Here is a 26,442-nt window from a genome sequence, read left to right as displayed (position 1 = left end):
GCCTGCTCTGGCCCCCCTCCAGGGTATGGTGCTGGGAAGCTCTGAGGCCAAAAAAAAAAAATATGTTTGGTTCCGGTTTCCGACCGACCATGTCAATTTATGTGCGACCCAAATAATTGTATGAGCTTAAAAAAAAAAAAAAAAAAAATGTTTTTTTTGATGCAAACTATAATTACGTTTTGGTACAGCACCTCTTCATTCTGTACAAGGATGAGCGAATTTTCTCGTTTTTAAATGAAAACAACCTACCTATCATTCGCTGCCGCTGGAAAAAATAAAATAAAAAAATAAAAAAAATTCCCTACCTACCCATGACCTCAACTGACAACCAACAGGAACCAAACTTTTTTTTTAGGCTTGAGTAGGTGAGAGCGGCTGAGTGGATTCTGGGTGATTAAGACCAACCAGAGCTTAGAGCTGGATCCAGGGACTCCTCCTCCTCCTCCTTGGCGGGCGGGGGAGGGGTCAAGTACACAGACTTCCACACTGCCAATCCCCAGGATGCAACGTTCTTCCCTTCAGATGCTTTTGCTAAGCCCGACCATAAAGCCGGTAGCCAATCCCAGTCCAACTCTTCACCTCAACTAGTCAAATGTATGGATGAAGCAGCCTCACCTGGAACGGGTCGCACTGACTGGACTCTGGGGCAGGTTGAGGCTAAGCACCAATGTGTATTGGCTAATCAATGTGCACAGATTAGACCAGCCATCACCGCCCACACAGATCACCATCTCCATGTATCCTTGTCCTTCAAACTCATCCATAAACCGCATATCCACATCATCAGCCCGTGTCTGGTTGTAGACGAGCCCAGAAAAGGTGGATTGTAGCAGAGAACATTGCCAGAACCACATTTACTCCAGAAATGAACACGATACGTCATCGGAGATAAAGGAAACATGCTCAGTCTAAACAACAATACGACCGCCAGTATAGTTTCTCCTTTGAAATCTGTTCCAGGCCAGAGAGTTCTTTAGTGATATTCAATTTATTCAACATTCCTTTGCGTCTAAACTTGCCCCCGTGGGTGGGGGGGGGGGGGGCAGCTTAACAGTATTAATGTCCAAATATCAACTGAAACAAAGTCCAACAATTTGTGGAATTTTAACTTTTCAAAAGGAAAGACGACGTAGTTGCCAAAAATGTAAGGCACAAGTAATATCTTTGTGTCTGCGATTCTCCATCAACGTTTGTCTTTAGCGCTCCAATAGCTTTGAGTTAATGTTGGCGAATTGTGAATTGGCACGTTATTGGCTCAATTTTTTTGCTATAAATGAAAAAATATTATTTTATTTGAATAATAGCAATGATTAACAAAAGCTAAATAAATAACACACCTCTACCACTCTGCTGCGTGCCTCAGTTTAATAAATGTGATGTGCTGCGGCTTTCGGTTGCCACTGACTTTAGACAAACTCTTCAGCGCATGCTGCCTGATTGATATTTGACTTATTTTCTTTCAAATATCTATATTTTTATATCAATCGATTTTCTTTTCAAAAAATTGTCCTAGAGCAAATATTCTATGACGATTAAAAATCGATTAATCGCTCAGCTCTACAGCCGATTAAGTTAATCTAGAGATAACGTGAAGATTGTTTAATCCCTTTATAATTGTTATTATCGTCTGCTCCCGATGACTACTTGGTAGAATTTCCTCATTCAAGGTTTTTTTGGTTGCAGCCCTTGGAACATGGCTCCAAGCCAACACAGCAGGGATTCTTGTTACGCATGTTTTATAGCACGCATGATTAAAATGTTGATCTAATTATAGGAGTTAAAGGAGTAACTTTATCCAGTGGCCTCTTAGTTTCCTTAAAGTTTAAACCTCTTTTCTTATCTCATAATCAGTCAACTCATTAGTCTCTCTAGTCATTCAGCAGGTGCGGTCAAAGGTGTATATTTTAACTTCCTGGTGTGATAATGCAGTACTATACACATTAATACATAAAGCAATAACATGACCTAAAGACCAACATACATGTCGATAAACGTTCAAACTAAAAGCGTCATTCAGCAGAATTCAATGACCCAACACTAGCTGCCTTAACAAGTCATGCAGAGACAATATCCTGATTTTGGCGGCAACACAAATTTCTAAATAATAAGAAACAAGTGTTGGGCAAAATGCAGGAGAGACAGGTTTACATCCGACAGGTTTATGATTGGACGCGATACTGGGCTGCCATTGGCTGGAAGGCAGTGCCTGGTCTATCATTTAATGTTGAAATCAGATAAGTGTTCGTTTTGGAGGAAGTTCCTGTCAGATTTGACGCAAAAATGTTGGTATGCTTTGTTTGGGTCGACCTACAAACAATCAACGATGTGAGGCAACGAGGTCCCAAGATGAAAGTCCTGTGAGAATCACTTAATCACACCCAAGTTTTGTAACTTCCAGGGAGAGTACCACACCTCTGAACAAAATCTTCATACTCCAAGTCGGTTCAAAAACCTTGTTGTTTTGATATTCTTACAGAGACAACTCTGTATTTAAGTGATGACAGTCATCACTTATGTTTCTACAGAGTATATACAGGTTTCAAAAAGTAGTAGGATAGACAAAGGCGACAAAGACATTAAGCTTCGTCATGTGAGGCCGAGGGCAAGAAAGAACTAAAACAAAGGCTGCATTCCAACATGGTTTCATGTACTATTGCTCATGTGACGAGTTCAACAACAAGGGTGTGTGTGTGTGTGTGTGTGTGTGTGTGTGTGTGTGTGTGTGTGTGTGTGTGTGTGTGTGTGTGTGTGTGTGTGTGTGTGTGTGTGTGTGTGTGTGTGTGTGTGTGTGTGTGTGTGTGTGTGTCCTCTTCATCCAGAAATTTGCAAGCCTGGAAAAACGTGCAGGTCACGTGACCTGTTTATCCAGCACGACAGCGCGGGTCAGTAACCATAGCGACCCATACTGTGAACCTTGAGTAAACCCGGTGTATGCAGGATGGCTCCGAGATAAGCTGGCTGGTGGCGCCAGTGGCCACTTCTTACTGGTCATAATGGTTTAGTTACCGGTAAGGAACCACTCTCATATGGTCACATCCAAAACTTCTGTATTCCAAGGCGCATCCTTTTGCCTCCATGTTAATATTTCACCTCAACAATAATCTTTACGTGAATTAGAATTTTTTTTAATTAATATTGATTTCCATTCTTTACATTTAGGGCATTCAGCAGACACTTTTATCCACAGCGACTTACAAATGGTACATTTGTCAGTAGAAAGAAACGGTATATCGCTGTTGGTACAGTAAGGTACTGACAGTACACTAATAGTATACTATACTTACACACTACATACAACCGTTAACCTGCCCGGGCCTGCAGTAGGTTGGTTCGTCATTGTTTTATGTGACCCCTCTGAACAGAGACCTAATGGCGGAGCTCTGTGTCAGACCTGGGAGGGAACGGGAGCGCAGCTCACAGTGAGATGTTAGGGAAACCAGAGGATCACCTCCTTCCTTCATGTAGCCCACTAGAATATTGTAAGAAACCTTTTGTCATGTTTAACACCTGGTCAAATCAGAGACAGCTGTTCCATGATCACGCAGGGCAAAATGAACAGAAAATGATGTTAATTGGTTCAGTGCTTCAACCAATCAAACCACTGAAGTTGCAACTATGGCTTTGGAATTCCCTGATCGGTCCCATCGTCAGGATGAGACGGACGAAGGCCTTTGAAGCCCGTCGTTAACGCAGATCTTTCAGTTCAACCTGGCTGACATCGAGTTGTCCTGGTCCTCAGCAGTTCTGCAAACAAAAAATCCCAACAGTGCAGGGAAACTGTTCTGGTTTAAATGACATCCTAACTGGCTACATGTGACGGCCCCTGGGGCTGTTTACTTGTTTAAGGACCTGACTTAGCCCTCTTCTCCAGCCTGGGGCCGGCCGGTGTTCTGTTGACTCACAGGTGCAGCTGCCCTGGTGTATTTATTGTATTTATTTACTGGTGGCCTCGGTACCAATTGACCTCGTCGTCCGGAGCATTTGAAATATTTAGCTCTGGATATTTTTCTCTCTACCCTAACCGACTAACCCTCTAACCCCCAGCACACACACACCCCTGCCCCCAACACAGAAGCCGTCGGTCAACATCACACTGCAGTGTCTGGACCAATGGCAGAGCAGCACCGAGGCAGGGGGCGGGACAGCGCCAGAGCGAGAGGCAGGGACAGAGAAACAATCAGAGAGGGAGAGGGAGAGACCGACAGAGAGGGACAGACGGACAGGCAGAGCACGAAGACAGAGAGAGAGCAACGGACAGCCGGAGAGAAAGAGAGCATGGCAGACCAAACAGCAGCCCATCTAGATCCTGAGGATACACACACTGAGAGCAAACACAGCCCACTCTGTCAAACACGCCGTTTGGCCTTGCCTGTCTGTTAGCATTAAAATCAACAGCTCACATCATGCTACCAGCGACACGCCCCCCCCCCCCCCCGCCTGTCGCCTGCTCGCCAATAACACTTTACACAGGAAGTAGAAAGATACGACCGATAATCACCATGGAGGCCCGACTTTAAGGAGCCCTAAAGCCAGCGGTCACCACGATAAGAGGTTCCATGAGTCCAACGGGCCCTGGCGACAACGTAAACAGCCTCCGCAGATCCCCACTCTGAGGCAATGTGTGGAGGGAAATTATGCTGATTGTAGTGAGATCAATACATTTCACTCCATAACTCAGCGATCCGGATATCGCTGTGGGAATCACTTGTTTAACAAGGAGTGCATTTATGAATCGCCAGATTCGCCACCGTTTTAATGTTCTTGTCAAGCCTAGCACTTAGGCCCAGCTCACCTCTGTTTAGCTTAACTGAGTTATTGATTATGTTAGATAAAGGTGTGTGCCGTTAGCTTAGATGGTGGGAGCGATTGAATTCATCAAAACAGACAGCTGTGATCGTATTAAACCAACCATGCGGTGACATCGACTGTGATTGTGTTATGATCCGATTTGAGCTGTGACTGTTGAATACTGATCTCCTCGGCTAGGCTGCATTATAATGCGGTCTCGTCTGTTATCGTATTGACACTAATTTGGGCAGAGATCTGTTAACAATCCATTATTATTTTAATCCAACTTGACCCAAATAAGTAATTTGGGGCTGAAGACCTAGCCTGAGTCGAGTGGATCTGTCAGGCATCAATCCACTCAGAAAAACACAAACAACGATACGAACGGATCACAGCCAACGTCAGCGTCAATAACATCACACTCGATGTGGGATCACAGTGCAGCCCGAGCCAAGACCATCCTGCTGACGCTACACTGGGCACAGCGGTGCCGCCTGCCTCGCTGTCCACCTGCTCCCCGCACCACGGCCACGGCACAGCAGTCAGGCAACCGATCCTTCTCCCTTTTCATTTCTACCGTGATTTCACGCCAAAAGAATATTGCGATATCGTGCCGTATTACGGCGTAGGAGGCCGGCGGCCTGCGATGCCGCTCATCGGGCTGACGAGGTAAGGTTACAGCAGGACCTCGCTGTTCTGGAGACACGCGGCTGCCGAGGTTTGAGGGGCGACGTTTTACATTGAGGGCGTTTAGCAGACCTTCTATCCAAAGCAACGTTCAATAAGTACATTGGTCAGAAGAAAGAGAAACAACAATATATCGCTGTCGGTACAGTAAGGATCTTCATAGAACCAAGTGCCAAGCAATAACAATCAGTAGGTTAACCCTTTCCCCATAGACAACAGAGATAGCTAGGATAAGATGCTGCGTGTTGTTTATTTATGAAATAAACACCACGTTTTTAGTAGGCACAGCTTTTAGGTATATTTTGGAATAGTTTAAACCTTTAGCTGCTAAATACATTAACATTATAATAACCCTCCTAAACCTTTCCTCTCCCCCCAGCAGATAGTTAGACCTGGTGAACATGCATTTCAATTCCAAAACCCCCACAGATGCTTGTTTATCCATATGTGCAGAGCTCTGTGGTGACATGCTTCATTCTGCTGAGTGTGGTTTGAGGTCAGGCCGGATGCGCTCCAACACTAGTTGATGAGAGGGGGAGCGCATCCTCACAGCGTGTCTCAACACCCCGCTACCTGACGCGGCCGTACTAGCGCTAGTACTAGTTAATGGACACTGGCCCCAAGGCCCTCGAGCAGAGTCGATATAGTCAGCCTTAGATTGGACTGTCCCCGTCCAGTTTTCATTATTGCTGTGCACTGGAACGGGGCCAGTCTCAACTTGTACTGCCCCCCTCCTGACTTGACTGGCCTCGCCATTTGCACTCCTTGTTGTTGAACTCATGACATTATCCATCGGAAGAAAATGAAACCATTTTAGAATGCAGCCTTGGTTTCAGTTCCATCTTGTCCTCGTCATCACATGAGGTAGCTTCATGTAGTTTTGCAATTATCCTTGCACGTTTTGCAAGAACTGTTTTTATAAGTCTGAAGATTATTTGCCACGAATAAATAACTACAATTTTTATCAAACGATCGATACCATGTAAGCCATCCTCTGACACATCCTCTGTTACAGACACCCACATAACGATGATCAGGAATTTTGTGTCAAACGGCCCGCTATCCATCTATGCGTCTATCTATGCACCCATCAATCAATCAATCAATCAAATCAATCAAATCAATCAATCAATCAATCCTCTGTCTTTCGGTCTCACACTCTACATTCCAAGGCGCGCACTTCACGTATACAAATATAAAGTTCAAAACAATAACCTTATAATGCATTGCACATAGTATAAATAGGAAACTGTATGTTTGGTTACTTCAAACACAATCGAAACAGTTTTCACCACCGAATGGGGCAGAGCGTCCACACCACAATCACAACCAGACCCACGTCCACATCCTGACAGCTGATGAGCCGCTCCACCAACCAGCACCGGAGGGATGGCGGCATTGTTTACAACACAACACAACATAAAAACCGTGACCCGGAGAACGCTCATTGACGGATGAGATCCACCCGGGATCATGTCGGCGAAACTCCGCCTCAGCCTGCCTGCCCGACAAGGAAGCTAACGCTAGCCACAATAGCAGCCCACTAACGTACTGCGGAGGGTAGCACTACTCCAACCGGCGGGTGTGTTAACCGGTGTAGGCCCGGACAGGGGCCACCGACCCCGGGGGAGACGGCGGGACCCCCGGGTGAGAGGGCCGTGTGTCGGTGCGTTGGGGGCTTGCCGTGTCCACTCACCAGACGCTCCCGTGTCTTCAGCATCTTCTGGGATCCCACTGCCGTCGCGCGCCTCTGACGGAGCGATCTCGCTTCTCCGGCAGGGGGGCGGAGTCACGTGGCAAGAAGATTCCACTCCGACCGTGGGACGGATTGGCCCCGCCCAGAGACTCTGGCCCCGCCCACCTAGTCAGACATAATAGTCACTACATGAACCTCATCCCATGGCGGGTCTATCTCCTGGAAGATGTTCTACAGACCATGGACCAGGAGGAGACTAGCCTCCTTCTCCAGCCCATGTGGTCATACTGTAAAAAGCGCACTATATCCAGGTCAGGTGTTCCTTCAGTGGCCCACCAGGGGGCGCCCTAGATCAGACGATCCTCCAGTGAACCACCAGGGGATGCTGTAGTCCAGATCCGCCCTGACCCGGAATCACAATAACTCCTGCTCCAGGACAGACAGTCCGCAGATAGTATCGCTCACTTCGGCTGTTAATGCGACACAAAGCTTCTCCTATAATGACCCTCAGACAGCCCTAGAGCATTAAGGAGAAACATCTCGAACCCTGACATGGTCCCGGGTCTCCGGTCTCTCCGCTGTCACCCCTGCTCAGCTAGTCCATCATTCACCCCCCCACCGCCGGGCCAGCGAGTCAACAACAACCGTCTACCGCCGCATCGCCTGGTAACTTCACGCTTTTGCAGCGATCTAACATCATAGTGTGAACGGATTTGAAGTTGTGGCAGTAGATGATGTGGTCTAAAACAGTGAGCTCTCAGCTAAAAGAGCATTATTAAAAATGTATCCTCTCTCAGCGCATGTCATGTGACTCCCCTCCTGAGAGCCCATTTCCTCGGCCCCGTGTTGTTTTGTTGTTCTGCATTGGATGAATGCCATCGTTTGTGCTCAGAACTCAGCAGTATTTAGTACTCTTAGCACTTAGTACTCAGTGCGGTTCAAGTTAAACTCAGGAGCTGTCCAACCTCTCCTTAGCTCTGAGCCGAGCCGCGATGGGGAACCAGTTGGCGGGCATCGCTCCCTCCCAGATCCTGTCGGTGGACAGCTACTTCTCCGACATCCACGACCACGAGTATGACAAGAGCCTGGGCAGCACGCGCTTCTTCAAGGTAGCCCGCGCCAAGCACCGCGAGGGGCTGGTGGTGGTGAAGGTCTTCGCCATCCAGGACCCCTCGCTGCCCCTGACCAGCTACAAGCAGGAGTTGGAGGAGCTCAAGATCCGCCTCCACTCGGCCCAGAACTGCCTGCCCTTCCAGAAGAACTCTCTGACGGAGAAGGCCGCCATCCTGTTCCGGCAGTACGTCCGGGACAACCTGTACGACCGCATCAGCACGCGGCCCTTCCTGAACGGCGTGGAGAAGCGCTGGCTGGCGTTCCAGATCCTGACGGCCGTGGACCAGGCCCACAAGGCGGGCGTGCGGCACGGCGACATCAAGACGGAGAACGTCATGGTGACCAGCTGGAACTGGGTGCTGCTGACGGACTTCGCCAGCTTCAAGCCCACCTTCCTGCCCGAGGACAACCCCGCCGACTTCAACTACTTCTTCGACACGTCCCGGCGCCGCACCTGCTACATCGCCCCGGAGCGCTTCGTGGACGGCAGCATGTTCACGGCGGAGAACGACCAGACCACGCCCCTGGTGGACCTCTCCAACAACAACCAGCGCAGCCGCGGGGACCTCCGGCCCACCATGGACATCTTCTCAGCAGGTAGCCCCCCCCTCCCCACCCATAATGCACCCTGTTCCCTACCCATAATGCACCCTGTTCCCCACCCATAATGCCCCCTGTTCCCTAGCCATAATGCACCCTGTTCCCCACCCATAATGCACCCTGTTCCCTACCCATAATTCCCCCTGTCCCCACCCATAATGCACCCTGTCCCCACCCATAACGCCCCCTGTTCCCTACCCATAATGCACCCTGTCCCCACCCATAATGCACCCTGTCCCCACCCATAATGCACCCTGTGTTCCCCACCCATAATGCACCCTGTTCCCACCCATAATGCCCCCTGTTCCCTACCCATAATGCCCCCTGTTCCCTACCATAATGCCCCCTGTTCCCACCCATAATGCACCCTGTCCCCACCCATAATGCCCCCTGTCCCCACCCATAATGTCCCCTGTTCCCTACCCATAATGCCCCCTGTCCCCACCCATAATGCCCCCTGTTCCCTACCCATAATGCCCCCTGTTCCCTACCCATTATGCCCCCTGTTCCCTACCCATAATGCACCCTGTTCCCTACCCATAATGCCCCCTGTTCCCACCCATAACGCCCCCTGTTCCCTACCCATAATGCCCCCTGTTCCCACCCATAATGCACCCTGTTCCCTACCCATAACGCCCCCTGTTCCCACCCATAACGCCCCCTGTTCCCTACCCATAACGCCCCCTGTTCCCTACCCATAACGCCCCCTGTTCCCTACCCATAATGCCCTCTGTCCCCTGCAGGCTGTGTGATCGCGGAGCTCTTCACGGAGGGGGTGCCGCTCTTTGACCTCTCCCAGCTGCTGGCGTACCGCAAGGGGCAGTTCCAGACGGAGCACGTCCTGATGAAGATAGAGGACGAGAACGTCAGAGAACTGGTACACAGACACATTCACGTCTACAACGAGGGCGTTCAGCAGACGCTGTTATCCAAAGCGCCTTACATAGGTGCATTTGTCAGAAGAGAGAGAAACAACAATATATCACTGTCGGTACAGTGAGGATGTTCATAGAACCAAGTGCCAAGCACTAACCATCACTAGGTTAACCCATTCCCCGTATACACCAGAGATAGCTAGGGGAAGATGCTACACAATGCTCTATTGATGTACTTGCTTGCTAACAGCTAACAGTACAGCCATTATTATAGTTACCGTGGAGATGGTTACTCTGGTACAGTGACTGTTGTTACAGTGACACTGCTACAGTGGAGTAACCTTCTAGCCACCAACCACCAGATTTGAGCTGTTTGACGGCTACCTTGGTAACTACAGTAACAGTTCCTACGTTTCTAAGGCGTAGGAACTGTTTGAAGTTACCATGGTAACTGTATTAAAGGTGTATGAACCGCCAAACCTCCGAACACCGTAACTGTTCGATGGTGACCATGGTAACTGAAGTAAAGGTGTATCAACCGCCATACATCCGAACACCGTAACTGTTTGACAGTTACCATGGTAACTCCCTCCCTCCCCCCCCCCCCCCCCCCCCTCCCCTAGGTGATGCAGATGATCCAGCGCGAGCCGGACAAGAGGCAGTCGGCGGAGGACTACCTGAGGCAGCAGCGGGGGCGGGCCTTCCCCGACATCTTCTACAGCTTCCTGCAGCCGTACATGGCGCAGTTCGCCAAGGAGACCTTCCAGTCGGCCGACGAGCGCATCCTGGTCATCAGGAAGGACCTGGACAACATCCTGCTCAACCTCCGAGGAGGTGTGTGTGTGTGTGTGTGTGTGTGTGTGTGTGTGTGTGTGTGTGTGTGTGTGTGTGTGTGTGTGTGTGTGTGTGTGTGTGTGTGTGTGTGTGTGTGTGTGTGTGTGTGTGTGTGTGTGTTTGTGTGCGCATGCGTGCATTTGTTCTTGTTCGTGTGTGTATGGATATGCCGTGTTCTTGTTTTTGTGTCTGTCTCTATGGTGTGTGTGTGTTTGTGTGTTCTTGTGTGTCCGTGTCTGGTGTGTGTGTGTGTGTTCTTGTGTGTCTGTGTCTATGGTGTGTGTGTGTATGGATATGCCGTGTTCTTGTTTTTGTGTGTGTGTGTGTGTGTGTGTGTGTGTGCTTACGAGCCTATCCTGATGTCCTTGTGCGTGTTTGCATCTGCTCGCCCCCAGGGAGCTCCTCCTCCTCCTCCTCCTCCCTCTCCTCCGGCGGGGAGAAGGTGTGCCAGGAGGAGGGCGTCGTGGCGGTGGGCCCCCGGGAGGAGCAGGGCCTGACGGTGCTGGTGTCGGTCATCACGTCCTGCCTGCAGACGCTGGGCTGCTGCGACGCCAAGCTGGCGGCGCTGGAGCTGGTGCTGCACCTGGCGCCGCGGCTGGCCGTGGACGTGCTGCTGGACCGCATCGCGCCCTACCTGCTGCACTTCTGCGGCGACGGGGTGCCGCGCGTCCGGGCGCAGGCCGTGCGCACGCTGGCCAAGGTGCTGGCGCTGGTGAAGGAGGTGCCGCGCAACGACGTCAACATCTACCCCGAGTACATCCTGCCCGGCATCGCCCACCTGGCGCAGGACGAGGCCACGGTGGTGCGGCTGGCCTACGCAGGTAACCCCCCCACCCCCCCAGACCCCCAAGGCACCCTCCAGTCTCAGGGTGACTGCTGGGGGCTTGACCTGCTGTTACCGTGACGACCCGTGTGTTTGACCTGCTGTTACCGTGACGACCCATGTGTTTGACCTGCTGTGACCGTGACGACCCATGTGTTTGACCTGCGGTTACCGTGACGACCCGTGTGTTTGACCTGCGGTTACCGTGACGACCCGTGTGTTTGACCTGCTGTTACCGTGACGACCCGTGTGCTCGACCTGCTGTTACCATGACGACCCGTGTGTTTGACCTGCTGTTACCGTGACGACCCGTGTGTTTGACCTGCTGTTACCGTGACGACCCGTGTTTTTGTCTTGCTGTTACCCTGACGACCCGTGTGTTTGACCTGCTGTTACCGTGACGACCCGCGTGTTTGTCCTGCTGTTACCGTGACGACACGTGTGTTTGTCCTGCTGTTACCGTGACGACCTGCTGTTCCGTTGACGACCTGCTATTACGGCGATAACCTGTGTATGTGTGACCGGTTGTTACCTTGACCCCCTGCTCCTTCCATGAAGACCATCTGTTTCCATGACGACCTGCTGTCACCGAGACTATCTATGTGTCTTCCTTGCCCTGCTGTTACCCAGACAACCTGTGTGTGTGTGTGTGTTTGCCCGGCGGTTCCCCTGACGACCTGTGTGTGTGTGTGTGTGTGTTCGGCGGCGGCCCAGAGAACATCGCCCACCTGGCGGAGACGGCGCTGCGCTTCCTGGAGCTGGTGCAGGAGAACCAGGTGGTGCCGGAGGGCGGCCTGGAGGAGGCGGAGGAGGCGCTCCACCCCAGCGACAACTACGACTCCGGTACGCTCCCCCTCTCTCCCGCCTCCTCCTCCTCCTCCCTCTCTCTCGTCCCGGCCCTGGTGGCGTGCTGAGACCGGGACACCCCTGGGTTTGTGTAACACGTACCCCCCCCCCCCCACAGAGCTGCAGGCGCTCCACGAGATGGTGCAGCAGAAGGTGGTGACGCTGCTCAGCGACCCGGAGAACATCGTGAAGCAGTCGCTGATGGAGAACGGCATCACGCGACTCTGCGTGTTCTTCGGCCGGCAGAAGGCCAACGACGTGCTGCTGTCCCACATGATCACCTTCCTCAACGACAAGAACGACTGGCACCTCCGGGGGGGCTTCTTCGACAGCATCGTGGGTCAGTGGGGCCTCAGGGGCGGGGCCTCAGGGGGCGGGGCATGGGCGCGGTGAGGCGCAGGGGTTTGGGGCCGGCGGGGAACAGCCCGGCCTGGGCTTTGGTTCTCATACCCGATCAATACTGTTTAAGGACTCACGTTGAAGTGTGAACACATTTTTCTACGATTTTAAAATCTGGAAACGGAAAGCAGCTCTGGTTCAAGCTAGGTAGCTCATGGAAGCAGAAGTTTTCGACACGCAGGTCGGATTCTCAACCAATGTAGAGAAAAGTAAATGGAAAGAGAATCGGACACTCACAATCCAGTTGTGTGTGTCTGTGAACGTGTGTCTAATGGTCGTGTGTGTGTGTGTGTGTGTGTGTGTGTGTGTGTGTGTGTGTGTGTGTGTGTGTGTGTGTGTGTGTGTGTGTGTGTGTGTGTGTGTGTGTGTGTGTGTGTGTGTGTGTGTGTGTGTGTGTGTGTGTGTGTGTGTGTGTGTACGTGTGTGTCCAGGCGTGGCTGCGTACGTAGGCTGGCAGAGCTCGTCCATCCTGAAGCCCCTGCTGCAGCAGGGTCTGAGTGACGCGGAGGAGTTTGTGATCTACAAGGCGCTCAACGCGCTGACCTGCATGTGCCAGCTGGGCCTGCTGCAGAAGCCTCACATCTACGAGTTTGTCAGTGACATCGGTGGGTTCCCATTGGCTGACGGCTCTGTCATGTGATGTGTTGGTGTGAAATGTTGTCTCGTATCAGGCTTCCTTTGTAATTGTTTTGTGGTCTATCGTTGATGTATTCAGATTTTTTGTTCACTTCATTTGTTGTCATAAGGTATTTATGAATCCGATAAGATACAACAGATTCATCCCAAGCAGTAAATAAGGGTGAAACAAAAAGGATAATGTTAATAAATGTTTAAGATGCATATATGTACACTTTTATTTCCATAATTGTATTATTTTATTTTGTTTCTGGACATTCTTTCAGTTTGACTGATAGTCAGTCTGCATCGGGTCCTCTGTGTTCAGTGTTCCTGATGTCCCTCACTGTTCCTCAATGTTCCTGATGCTCCTGATGATGTTCCTCAGTGTTCCTGATGTCCCTCAGTGTTCCTGATGTTCCTCAGTGTTCCTGCTGTCCCTCAGTGTTCCTGATGTTCCTCCGTGTTCCTGATGTTCCTGCTGTCCCTCAGTATTCCTGATGAGTGTTCCTGATGTTCCTCAGTGTTCCTGATGTTCCTCAGTGTTCCTGCTGTCCCTCAGTGTTCCTGATGAGTGTTCCTGATGTTCCTCAGTGTTCCTGATGTTCCTCAGTGTTCCTGCTGTCCCTCAGTATTCCTGATGAGTGTTCCTGATGAGTGTTCCTGATGTCGTGTTCTGTGTTCCAGCTCCGTTCCTCTGCCACCCCAACCTGTGGATCCGCTACGGGGCGGTGGGCTTCATCACGGTGGTGGCCCAGCGCCTCAGCGTGGCTGACGTCTACTGCAAGCTGATGCCCCACCTCTCGCCCTTCATCACCCAGCCCATCATACAGGTCAGACGCCCTCCTCTTCATCACCCCTCCTCCTCCTCTCCTCCACCCCATCTTAATGAGTAAGGAGTGCTGGTGGTTTCATGGTGAATGAGTGAACAGCCTGGTTGTGTTGTGGTGAATGAGTGAACAGCCTTGTTGTGTTGTGGTGAATGAGTGAGCAGTCTGGCTTTGGTGAATGAGTGAACAGTCTGGTTGTGGTGAATGAGTGAACAGTCTGGCTGTGTTGCGGTGAATGAGAGAACAGTCTGGTTGGGGTGAATGAGTGAACAGTCTGGTTGTGGTGAATGAGTGAACAGCCTGGCTTTGGTGAATGAGTGAACAGTCTGGTTGGGGTGAATGAGTGAACAGTCTGGTTGTGGTGAATGAGTGAACCCCTGTCTGTGGTGAATGAGTGAACCTCTGGCTGTGCTGTGGTGAATGAGTGAACCTCTGACTGCGCGGTGGTGAATGAGTGAACCTGTGGCTGTGCGGTGGTGAATGAGTGAACGTCTGGCTGTGGTGAATGAGTGAACCCCTGGCGGTGGTGAATGAGTGAACCTCTGGCTGTGCGGTGGTGATTGAGTGAACCCCTGGCTGTGGTGAATGAGTGAACCTCTGTCTGCGCTGTGGTGAATGAGTGAACCTCTGTCTGCGCTGTGGTGAATGAGTGAACGTCTGTCTGGCTGTGGTGAATGAGTGAACCTCTGTCTGCGCTGTGGTGAATGAGTGAACCCCTGGCTGTGGTGAATGAGTGAACCTCTGTCTGCGCTGTGGTGAATGAGTGAACCTCTGTCTGCGCTGTGGTGAATGAGTGAACCTCTGTCTGCGCCCCGCTGCAGATGGACAAGGAGCTGGTGCTGCTGAGCGTGCTGAAGGAGCCGGTGAGCCGCTCCATCTTCGACTACGCGCTGCGCTCCAAGGACATCGCCAGCCTCTTCCGCCACCTGCTGCTGCGGCTGAAGAAGCGCGCCGGGCTGATCCCCGAGTGCCCGGCGCCCGAGGACCCCGCCATCGCCCAGCTGCTGAAGAAGCTGCTGTCCCAGGTCGGGACACACACACGCACAGAGACACATGTACACACACGCGCGCCGAAAACATACACTCACACACACACACACACACACACACACACGTATACACATGAATACACATGCACACACGCATACTCTTACACGTACATGTACAAACACATACACATGCACACACGCACGTGCACATCTACACACAAGCCCAGTCACGCACATATGCACACGCACGTGCGCATGCACACACACACACACACATACTCGCACGTAAACTCAAATACACACACACATACACGTCTGAGGTGGTTGATGGTGGAGGTGGTTGATGGTGGAGGTGGTTGATGGTGGAGGTGGTTGATGGTGGAGGTGGTTGATGGTGGAGGTGGTTGATGGTGGAGGTGGTTGATGGTGGAGGTGGTTGATGGTGGAGGTGGTTGATGGTGGAGGTGGTTGATGGTGGAGGTGGTTGATGGTGGAGGTGGTCGATGGTGGAGGTGGTTGATGGTGGAGGTGGTTGATGGTGGAGGTGGTTGATGGTGGAGGCGGTTGATGGTGGTTGATGGTGGAGGTGGTTGATGGTGGTTGATGGTGGAGGTGGTTGATGGTGGAGGTGGTTGATGGTGGAGGTGGTTGATGGTGGAGGTGGTTGATGGTGGAGGTGGTTGATGGTGGAGGTGGTTGATGGTGGAGGTGGTCGATGGTGGAGGCGGTTGATGGAGGAGGCGGTTGACGGTCTGCGGTGGTCTTACCTTCCCTCTGCCCCCCAGGGCATGACGGAGCCCGAGGAGGACAAGCTGCTGGCGCTGAAGGAGTTCATGCTGAAGTCCAACAAGGCCAAGGCGGTGGTGGGGGAGCAGGGCTCCGCGGGCGAGGCCGCCCAGACCGGGGTGATCGACCTCGCCCTGCTGGGCATCTCCGGGCGCCAGGTGGACCTGGTCAAGCCCAAGGCCGAGCCCGACGACAAGAAAGGTAACCCCTGACCCCTGACCCCTGACCCCGCCCACCAGGGGGCGACCTTCCTGACCTCCCAGGGGTCGTTTCCCATGATGCATCTGTCCTGAGTCATCCAGGACAGACATGACAGACATGTCCTGAGTCATCCAGGACAGATGGCTGTGTCTCGGTTGCGAGGATGCTTCCTAAAAAGGAGATAAGTTAAGGTGATAGGATAGGAAACTACACGTTTAGGTGATAGGAAACGACACGTGTAGGTGATATGAAACGACACGGTTAGGTGATAGGAAACGACACGTGTAGGTGATATGAAACGACACGGTTAGGTGATTGGATCGGAAACTACACGTTTAGGTCGTTTCCTATCCTTAGTTGTTTATGGTTTAGTTAATAGACTTTTGCACAACGTGACTTATTAGTGTTGCTCTACGATGCTTCCTCACTTTGAAGCACTTTAACACATACTGTATATCTGAGCATTAGGCAAGCAACCTAAAACTGTCTTGAGCGCACACTTTTTTTGTGAATGAGTGAAGGGTGTGTTATGTTTTTGTGAATGATTGAAGGGTGTGTTATGTTTTTGTGAATGGGCGAAGGGTGTGTTATGTTTTTGTGAATGGGTGAAGGGTGTGTTATGTTTTTGTGAATGAGTGAAGGGTGAGTTACCTTACCTATCGTGTGGCCGCTGTAAGAGCTTCGTTCAAATGCCTCTCAGAGCTTGAGAGAGCTTCTCACTGTCATGTGGCGCCTGGGACACGACAGTCTTCAAACCTCTCCTCACAAACAAACAAAGCCTTTCATCGTTCCCTCCGTGCCACGCTCTCTCTGCGGTTCATAACGTCAAACCATGCGTGGAGCGCCTGGCAATCAGAAATCATTTGTGGGACTTTGAAATATGTTTAGTTCCTAATGTTTATTACAGAAGTGGTTTATGTTTGAATGACTAAACAAAGACGTCTTGATCCCCCCGTGGGACAGCCGGAGCTTAGCACGCGAAGCCCCAGTAAACAGCTGCTCCCGCCCGGCCCCGTAGACCTCTGAAGAATAAGTCTCGCCTCTGAGGCTCCGGTTTGTAGTCCATGGGAAATAACACGGCGTACATAACAAACTGTGCTGAAGTGCTGAAGAAGTGAAAGCTGCGTCACGCTTGAACTGCACACTGTTTCCATCTAGTTTCCACTGGGTTTTGGTATTGTCGGTGCCGTAAAATTAGCTAACTATTATTAATGCTACTTTAACGGCACTGACGATCCAAAATAAGAGTGGAAGCTAGATGGAAAAGGTGTGTAGTTCAAAACGCGAAGCAGCTTTTACTTCTTCGCCACCTAGAGATTGTTATGTACGGTCATTCATAAACCTCGTCTTATTTCCCGCGGACTCTGAACCGGAGCCTTGGAGGCGGGACTTATTCTTCAGAGGCCTATGGCAGCGTCTCGTAGTGAGGCGAGGCGTGTCTTCCTGCGGCGGGGGGGGGGGGGGGGGTCCTGGACGTCCCCATTGGCCCCCCCCCTGGTGTCCCTCGCTGGGGGGCGTCTGCTCGTCATCCTCCGTTGATCCCGTCAGCGGTCCCCAGGAAGTGGTGTGGGAATTCTGGTTGATCTTCCTGTGGTTGTGACCCCCCCCCCCACCCCCCCACCCCCCTTACCACCCCCCCTGCAGCCAAGAAGCACACCAAGCAGCAGGACTCCACCATGAACGAGGAGTGGAGGAGCATGTTCGGGTCCCAGGAGCCGGCCTCTTCCCTGGTCCCCACGGTAACGGTCGCTAGGCTGCCCTGATGCTGACAGGCTGGTCTAACCTGTGTGCCAGTATCCCGGCGTCATTACAATCAGCAACCTGCCGTCTGAATTGCAATTGGGCAAATTGAATTGATTAATGAATTCACCAGATTTATTAACTGTATGCAATACATGTTGAATTAGATTAAGGTAATGTTAGAAAAGCTTTGTTCCTCTGCATCAATGCCCACATACCAAATCCCCCTCCCCTTTAATCAAACACACTGCAGTACCACCAACAGCCTCTAGAGGGGAGCAGTCAATATCAATGTGTCTGTGTCTAACTTTGATTGTCTCCGTCTGTCTGTCCCTCTTTTTCTCTCTGTCTGTCTGTCTGTCTCTCTCTCTGACTCTGTCTCTCTGTCTGTCTGTCTGTCTGACCGTCTGTCTGTCTGTGTCTGTCTGTCTGTCTGTCTGTCTGTCTGTCTGACCGTCTGTCTGTCTGTCTGTGTCTGTCTGTCTGTCTGTCTGTCTGTCTCTCTCTCTGACTCTGTCTGTCTGACCGTCTGTCTGTCTGTCTGTCTGTCTCTCTCTCTCTCTGACTCTGTCTGTCTGACCGTCTGTCTGTCTGTCTGTCTGTCTGTCTGTCTGACCGTCTGTCTGACCGTCTGTCTGTCTGTCTGTCTGTCTGTCTGTCTGTCTGTCTGTCTGTCCGTCCGTCCCCCCAGGCTCCTGACGGGCCCCTGTCCGCGGGCCGGCGGGCGGTGGCGACGGCGGCCCCGGTGGTCCAGGCGGCCCCGGGAGGCTCCGCCTACCAGCGGCGCCTCAACACCTGCAAGGCGGAGCTGCAGCAGCTGGTGCAGCAGAAGAGGGAGCAGTGCAGCGCCGAGCGCATGGCCAAGCAGATGATGGAGAGCGCCGAGTGGGAGAGCCGGCCGCCGCCGCCCGGTACCTAGCCCCGCGAGCACCGCTAGCACCGCTAACACTCAACATAGCTAGTACCGCTAACACTCAACCTTATAGACCAGCAGTAGAGCAGACCGGTACCTAGCCCCGCCAGCACCGCTAGCATCGCTAACACTCAACGTGTGTGTGTGTGTCTCTGTGTGTGTGTGTGTGTGTGTGTGTGTCTCTGTGTGTGTGTGTAGGGTGGCACCCCAAGGGGCTGCTGGTGGCCCACCTCCACGAGCATCGTGCCGCCGTCAACCGGATCCGCGTGTCGGACGAGCACTCCATCTTCGCCACGGCGTCCAACGACGGCACGGTGAAGGTCTGGGACAGCCAGAAGATGGAGGGCAAGACCACCACCACCAGGTAGGACCTCGGGGGGGGGGGGGGGTACCTCACCTAGAGGTTCACCCAGACTCTGCATATTCTGCCCACACACCCACACACCCCCACACACCCCCACACACCCCCACACACACCCCCACACACACCCCCACACACACCCCCACACACCCCCACACCCCCACACACCCCCACACCCCCACACACCCCCACACCCCCACACACCCCCACACCCCCACACACCCCCACACCCCCACACACCCCCACACCCCCACACACCCCCCCACACACCCCCCCACACCCCCCCACACCCCCACACCCCCACACACCCCCACACACCCCCACACCCCCACACCCCCCCACACCCCCACACACACCCCCACACCCCCACACCCCCACACACCCCCACACCCACACACCCCCACACCCCCACACCCCCACACACCCCCCCACACACACCCCCACACACACCCCCACACACACCCCCACACACACCCCCACACCCCCACACCCCCACACCCCCACACCCCCACACCCCCCCACACCCCCACACACCCCCACACCCCCACACACCCCCACACCCCCACACACCCCCACACCCCCACACCCCCACACACCCCCACACACACCCACACACACCCCCACACACACCCCCACACACACCCCCACACACCCCCACACACACCCACACACACCCCCACACACACCCCCACACACACCCCCACACACACCCCCACACACCCCCACACACCCCCACACCCCCACACCCCCACACACCCCCACACCCCCACACCCCCACACACCCCCACACACCCCCACACCCCCACACCCCCACACACCCCCCCCACCCCCTTGCACACTTATTGTATGTTGTACGTCCTGGCACTTAAGCAGCGTTGTGTAGCGTCTTATGCTGGCGCTCTGTGTAGTACACGGGGAACGGGTTCACCTGGTGATGGTAAGTGCTTGGCCCTGGGTTCTATGAACCTCCTCACTGTACCGTAGGGCGGCTCGATTATGGACAACATCATCATCACGATTATTTTGGTCAATATTTAAATATTTTTAGTTAGTTTGAAAACATGATGTATTTATTCAGCACGTCTCTCCCAAAAACACTTTGTAACTGAGAATTTATAACACATATAAATACACAAAATGGTCTCAAAGAAAATGTTTGAATCTAAAATAATGTACCGATATGTATCGTGCTGTTCTTTACTGTTCATTGTATTCGTTTTGTGTTCGTTTGACGCTCAAATCGAAATCGCGATTGAAATGAGATGAATCGCCCAGCCCTCCCGTACCGACAGCGAGGTGTTGTTGTTCCTCTTCCATCTGACTAATGGACGTACTGTAAGTGGCTGTTGGTCAACGCGCTGAGTGTCGATGCCTGTGGGGCCCTCAGGTCGGTGCTGACCTACTCTCGTATCGGCGGCCACGTGAAGACGCTGACCTTCGTCGGGGGCTCCCACTACCTCGCCGCCGCCTCGGACAACGGCTGCATCCAGCTGCTGGCCGTGGAGGCCAACAAGCCCCCCAAGTCCCCCAAGGTGCAGCCCTACCAGTCCAGGTAACCACGCCCACGCGCTACCCATCATGCACCTGCTCGTCGGTGCGTTGTCGGAGCGGTAGAGCTGCGCGTGGGGAACACCGACCCTAACAGGCCACGCCCCGTGAAGTTCTATTTAAGTAAAGGTTTGGGAGAGGGACCCGCTCTCTTCTTGAGCGTCCTGCGTGACTGCAGCGTCCGAGCTGTTCCAGCTGCGTCTATAATTACCACTCCTCGCTAACGAGATGAAAGGGCTCCCATCAACAACAGGGCTATTCTGGGGCGACATTCCTTCGACCAGAATTACCATTCCTGCCCTTCAACGAAAACAGCCCAGATCCTAATCCGGCCTTCCTCAAGTACCCTTCTGTAGAACTGTAAAGCACCCGCCCCTTGGGCTCAGACGAAACCATCGGCCCGGTCTAACCCCACCCCCCCTCCTCCTCCTCCTCCTCCTCCTCCTCCTCCTCCTCCTCTTCCCTCTCCTCCTCCACCCTCCTCCTCATCCTCCTCCTCCCCCCCTCTCCCCCTCCTCCTCCTCCCCCCCTCTCCTCCTCCTCCTCCCCCTCCCCCCCCTCCCTCTCCTCCTCCTCCTCCCTCTCCTCCTCCTCCTCTTCCTCCTCCTCCTCTTCCTCCTCCTCCTCCCCCCCCTCCTCCCTCCTACCCCCCCCCCCCCCCCCCTCCTCCCTCCCCCCCCCCCCCCCTCCCTCACCCCTCCTCCCCTCTCCTCCTCCTCCTCCCCCCCCCTCCTCCTCCCTCCCCCCCTCCCCCCCCCCTCCTCCCTCTCCTCCCTCCCCCCCCCCCCCCCCCCCTCCCCTGCAGGGTGCTTGACCTCCAGGGGGACGGCTGCGTGGTGGACATCCACCACTTCAACTCGGGGGCCCAGTCGGTGCTGGCCTACGCCACGGTGAACGGCGGCCTGGTGGGCTGGGACCTGCGCTGCCACACCAACGCCTGGACGCTGCGCCACGACCTGCGGTTGGGCCTCATCACCTCCTTCTCCGTGGACATGCACCAGTGCTGGCTCTGCCTGGGTGCGTTACCCCCGCCGGGCCCCCAGAGGGCGCCAGCGGCTGGGGAGGTGGGGCAGGGTGGACTCGGAGAGATGTTCCCATACCGGTTTTTTTTCCCTTCCCGATTCCTTCCTTGAGCATCGGCCCGATACCGAGTATAGACCGACACAGCCTCTAGCGTCGTCACTAACAGCACTTGCTCTTATTGACGGTTTCTCCTACGATGGCGGCGATGCGCAGTCGGTACACTTACCGTCGACAATTTAATTTTTTTTTCTGAACTAGATTGGTGTCATTTGTAACAGGCAGGTTGCTAGTTAGATTCCCCTCGCTGGTCCTAGATGAGTGTCGCGGCGTCCCTGAGCAAGGCACCGCACCCGGACTCCTCCCAAACCGCTCGGTGTGTGGACGTGTTTATGAACGCTTCGAAGTCGCGTTGGATCACAGCGTCTGCTGAAGGCCCTAAACCTCAATGTAAATCGTACCTCCGCTTCTGGGAGGGTTGTTAGGGGGTTGGATTCCCAGACGGAAGGTTCTGGTTTCAGTCCCCGGCGTCCGTGCACCACCTGTGGGTGAGGTCACTGAATGCTTAGAAACACCAACGCAGAGAGAACGATTCCCCAGGCTGCTGTCCTCGCGGCGCCGCCTTCCGTTCACGGCGTCAGAGGTGGAACCCACGGTGGTTTCTGGTCACCCCCTCTAACCGCTGGTCACCCCCTCTCCCCTAGGCACCAGCAACGGCACCATGGCATGCTGGGATATGCGGTTCCAGCTTCCCATCTCAAACCACTCCCACCCCGCCCGATCACGAATCAGGCGGCTGCTCATGCATCCTCTCTACCAATCGTCTGTGATCGCAGGTAAGGTACCAAGATGTAATCTAATATAGAGTCCGCCTTGATGCAGACTCGGGGCTAAAGCACTGTTTATCAGGATAGTTAGTTTACTCTCTCTCTGTGTGTCTCTGTGTGTCTGTCTCACTCTCTCTATGTCGGTCTCTGTCTGTCTGTCTTTCTCTAATTCTCTCTCTCTCTCTCTCTCTCTCTCTCTCTCTCTCTCTCTCTCTCTCTCTCTCTCTCTCTCTCTCTCTCTCTCTCTCTCTCTCTCTCTCTCTCTCTCTCTCTCTCTCTCTCTCTCTCTCTCTCTCTCTCTCTCTCCCCCCTCCCTCCCTCCCTGTTGGTCCATCTCTCTGTGTGTTTTCTGCCTCTCTTCCTGTGTGTGTCAGTGGTCCAGGCCAATGATAGTAATAACCTTGCGGTGTCCATCTTGTGTCCAGCGGTGCAGGGTAACAACGAAGTGTCCATGTGGGACATGGAGACCGGAGACCGCAAGTTCACCCTCTGGGCCAGCTCCACCCCCCCACTCTCTGAGATGCAGGTCAGTGTGTGTGTGTGTGTGTGATGTCATACTCTTTGCATGTGTTTGTTCGGGTGCATGTTGGATGGCACTTTATTGTTATCGTGGTAGAGAAATGAAGGGGTTAGAGTAGCAAAAATGAATGTTTCAGACTGGTCTTACTGTCTCATAACATATTAATAACAGGTTCACGGTCCTATTGGGCTGTTGTGTGAGCATGTTGTGTTGCCGTCCATCAGAGCTGTGTGTCCTAGTAATGATCTGACCCCAGGGGGAGGGGGGAGGGTGGCGGGGGTCAGTGTGTGGTCCCGGAGACACAAGGGTTGTTTTGGCTGCAATGCTGTTTATTTGCCTCCCCCAGAAGACTGGCCCTAAATCAAAGACTGCTTCAGATTCTGTGTGTGTGTGTGTGTGTGTGTGTGTGTGTGTGTGTGTGTGTGTGTGTGTGTGTGTGTGTGTGTGTGTGTGTGTGTGTGTGTGTGTGTGTGTGTGTGTGTGTGTGTGTGTGTGTGTGTGTGTACTGTAACTCTGTGTGTGTGTGTGTGTGTACTGTAACTCTGTGTGTGTGTGTGTGTGTGTGCAGCCCTCCCCTCACAGTGTTCATGGGATCTACTGCAGCCCTGCTGACGGGAACCCCTTGCTGCTGACGGCCGGGTCCGACATGAGGATCAGGTGGCCAATCGCACCACCAGCCACACCTAACAGCCAATCACAAGCCAGATACAGTCCTAAGATCCAAGCCCACGATGGTTACAGTCCTAACACCCAATCACAACACGGATAGATCGCTAGGAGCCAATCACAAGACATGTACCCTCCTAACAGCCAATCACAGGACATGTACCCTCATAACAGCCAATCACAAGACATGTACCCTCATAACAGCCAATCACAAGACATGTGCCCACCTTACAGCCAATCACAAGACAAGTACCCTCCTAACAGCCAATCACAAGACATGTACCCTCCTAACAGCCAATCACAGGACATGTACCCTCATAACAGCCAATCACAAGACATGTACCCTCATAACAGCCAATCACAGGACATGTACCCTCATAACAGCCAATCACAAGACATGTGCCCACCTTACAGCCAATCACAAGACATGTACCCTGTCAGAGCCGATAGCACTCTGTAGCCCCTCCGGTCCTGTCCAGAGATGTGACCTCTGACCTCTGACCCGGGCTGTGCCTAGGTTCTGGGACCTGGCCTACCCCGAGAGGTCGTACATCGTGGCGGGCGGGGCCAACGACTCGCTGCACTGCCCCTCTGTGCTCTACAGCCGCAAGATCATCGAGGGCACCGAGGTGGTCCAGGTGAGCCCCCCCGGACACGCCCACACGCCCTCCACACACCCAATCAGAGCCCCGGGTGACCCGCCTGCCCCTCCCACAGGAGATCCACAGCAAGCAGAAGAGCGGCGCCCCCGAGGACACGCCCCGCCGCGGCCCCGAGTCACTTCCTGTGGGCCACCATGACATCATCACGGACATCGCCACCTTCCAGACCACGCAGGGCTTCATCGTCACGTCCTCCCGCGACGGCATTGTCAAAGTGTGGAAGTGAACCGTAGAGCACCTGTCTGTCTCTACTGCCTGTCTGTCTGTCTGTCTCCTACTGTCTGTCTGCCTCTCTCTGCTGTCTGTCTGGAGAGCAGTGTTACAGTAGAGCACCTGTCTGTCTCTACTGCCTGTCTGTCTGTCTGTCTGTCTCCTACTGTCTGTCTGCCTCTCTCTGCTGTCTGTCTGGAGAGCAGTGTTACCGTCGAGCACCTGTCTGTCTCTACTGCCTGTCTGTCTGTCTGTCTCCTACTGTCTGTCTGCCTCTCTCTGCTGTCTGTCTGGAGAGCAGTGTTACCGTAGAGCACCTGTCTGTCTCTACTGCCTGTCTGTCTGTCTGTCTCCTACTGTCTGTCTGCCTCTCTCTGCTGTCTGTCTGGAGAGCAGTGTTACCGTAGAGCACCTGTCTGTCTGTCTGCCTCTCTCTGCTGTCTGTCTGGAGAGCAGTGTTACCGTAGAGCACCTGTCTGTCTGTCTGTCTGTCTGGCTGTCTGTCTGTCTGTCTGCCTCTCTCTGCTGTCTGTCTGGAGAGCAGTGTTACCATAGGGCACATGTCTGTCTCTACTGCCTGTCTGTCTGTCTGTCTCTACTGCCTGTCTGTCTGCCTGTCTGTCTGCCTCCAGCCGGTGTCATTTTGTTACCGCAGAGCACCTGTCTGTCTCTACTGTCTGTCTGTCTCTACTGTCTGTCTATCTGCCTCCAGCCCGTGTCGTACTCCCCCAGCTCCTTCCATAACCCCTCCCTTTTGCCTCTCCTTTCTTTGTACATATGTTTACTTTTTAATAGAAACAAAAATCATTATGATTTAATTTGTGATCAGGATCTTGCATAAAACAAGAGATGTGAAGTTTGCAATTGTTTTGTTTTTTTTATCCAATTTATTGCGACTATGATATAGACTCAACTATGTGGCTTGGCTTGTTGCCATTCATTTTGTTCGATAATAAATAAATTAGTATTTTGCCAATTAAAAATATTTAGTCTCTTTTATTAATTTCATTGCAATTGAGCTTTGATGATGAAACCATTGAGGATTTCATCCCAATAGAATACTTTATAATCCTAACCGAATGGAACCAGCTCTGCCTTTTGTCTGACTAGATCAGACGGAAAGATCTTCAGAACCAGCTGAGAATCAGCCTTAAGGTTTGGCTGTAAAGCGTCTCACCTGGTCCCAGCTTAACAGTTAAAACGTAGAACGTTTGGACATTTTATGTTATCAAGGTTTTGGATAAAAGAAACCCCACCATTCCTCAGCCAAATCTCCACCAGATTACCTTGACATTCAGGGCGTTTAGCAGACACTTATCGAAAGCAATTTACAATAAGTACATCTGTCAGAAGAAGAAACAACAATATATCGCTGTCGGTACAGTGAGGATGTTCATAGAACCAAGTGCCAAGCACCAACTAGATTAACCCATTCCCCATATGCTACAAAGATATACTAGGATAAGGTGCTACACGATGCTAAGTACGAGGCTACCAGATAAATATGAAAGCCTGTTTCCTGCCAAGAACGAATGCAGTCAAGGTTGAACAACCTTTCAATTATTTGACCACCAGGTGTGATGATGTGGATTATCCATTAAAAGCCATGTCAAAATCGACCCTCTTGTGACGTCACAAGTGGGAGTGTATCCTGGGTAGGCCAGCCTACCAGTAGATTCAGTCCACTGGATAGGCTGGTAGTCTGATCCATCCATAGCAGTTATCAATCATCTACAGAATCAATATCAATATTTATTTAATAAGCTAAAGGCTTCTGACTGACTTATGGCTGACCGTTATTATGAAGCTGTATCAGGACGACCTCGTAGGCCTGTCTGGCTGCTGGGGTTTCAGGCGCAGCGGTTGACCCTGGACTGAACCCCACCCCTCCGG

General features: G+C 52.7%; 2 protein-coding genes and 1 long non-coding RNA gene across 6 annotated transcripts in view; 1 reads left to right on the top strand and 2 right to left on the bottom strand.

Annotated features, from left to right (window-relative positions):
- The window catches only part of atp2c1 (ATPase secretory pathway Ca2+ transporting 1), a 29,844-nt gene extending 22,517 nt beyond the window's left edge, over positions 1–7,327 (bottom strand). Inside the window, exon 1 of the mRNA XM_060053342.1 lies at positions 7,172–7,327. Coding sequence (XP_059909325.1) covers positions 7,172–7,195 — 24 coding nt within the window. The 5' untranslated portion in view covers positions 7,196–7,327. The remainder of the gene's footprint in view (positions 1–7,171) is intronic.
- Positions 7,328–7,548: 221 nt separating this feature from the next.
- pik3r4 (phosphoinositide-3-kinase, regulatory subunit 4) lies at positions 7,549–24,855 on the top strand. Of its 3 annotated transcripts, XM_060053329.1 has the most exons (22): positions 7,549–7,837; positions 8,147–8,881; positions 9,628–9,761; positions 10,383–10,603; positions 10,993–11,414; positions 12,131–12,259; positions 12,381–12,602; positions 13,093–13,266; positions 13,964–14,109; positions 14,928–15,131; positions 15,881–16,082; positions 17,727–17,821; positions 18,514–18,733; positions 18,934–19,099; positions 20,484–20,648; positions 21,450–21,661; positions 22,369–22,500; positions 22,917–23,017; positions 23,580–23,668; positions 24,195–24,315; positions 24,395–24,577; positions 24,673–24,855. In XM_060053329.1, the coding sequence occupies exons 2-21, from the start codon at positions 8,164–8,166 to the stop codon at positions 24,563–24,565; spliced, it is 4,044 nt and encodes a 1,347-aa protein (XP_059909312.1). In that variant the 5' UTR covers positions 7,549–7,837; positions 8,147–8,163; the 3' UTR covers positions 24,566–24,577; positions 24,673–24,855. The 3 variants fall into 3 exon arrangements, with proteins under 3 accessions (XP_059909312.1, XP_059909311.1, XP_059909313.1); XM_060053328.1 differs by having other exon boundaries at positions 24,395–24,855; XM_060053330.1 differs by having other exon boundaries at positions 7,550–7,837; positions 10,383–10,593; positions 10,989–11,414; positions 24,395–24,855.
- Positions 24,471–25,425, bottom strand: LOC132459006 (uncharacterized). 2 transcript variants are annotated; one of them, XR_009526062.1, is made up of 5 exons: positions 25,210–25,425; positions 25,110–25,167; positions 24,867–25,021; positions 24,673–24,796; positions 24,471–24,577 (listed from the first exon to the last, which is right to left on the bottom strand). It is a non-coding gene; the product is annotated as an uncharacterized LOC132459006 (long non-coding RNA). The 2 variants fall into 2 exon arrangements; XR_009526063.1 differs by having other exon boundaries at positions 24,485–24,602.
- Positions 25,426–26,442: the final 1,017 nt, after the last annotated feature.

This window comes from Gadus macrocephalus, chromosome 6 (genome assembly GCF_031168955.1).
Source record: "Gadus macrocephalus chromosome 6, ASM3116895v1".
NCBI lineage: Eukaryota > Metazoa > Chordata > Actinopteri > Gadiformes > Gadidae > Gadus > Gadus macrocephalus.
Note: the sequence above shows the minus strand (reverse complement) of the source record. Positions and strands in the feature narration are given on the sequence as shown.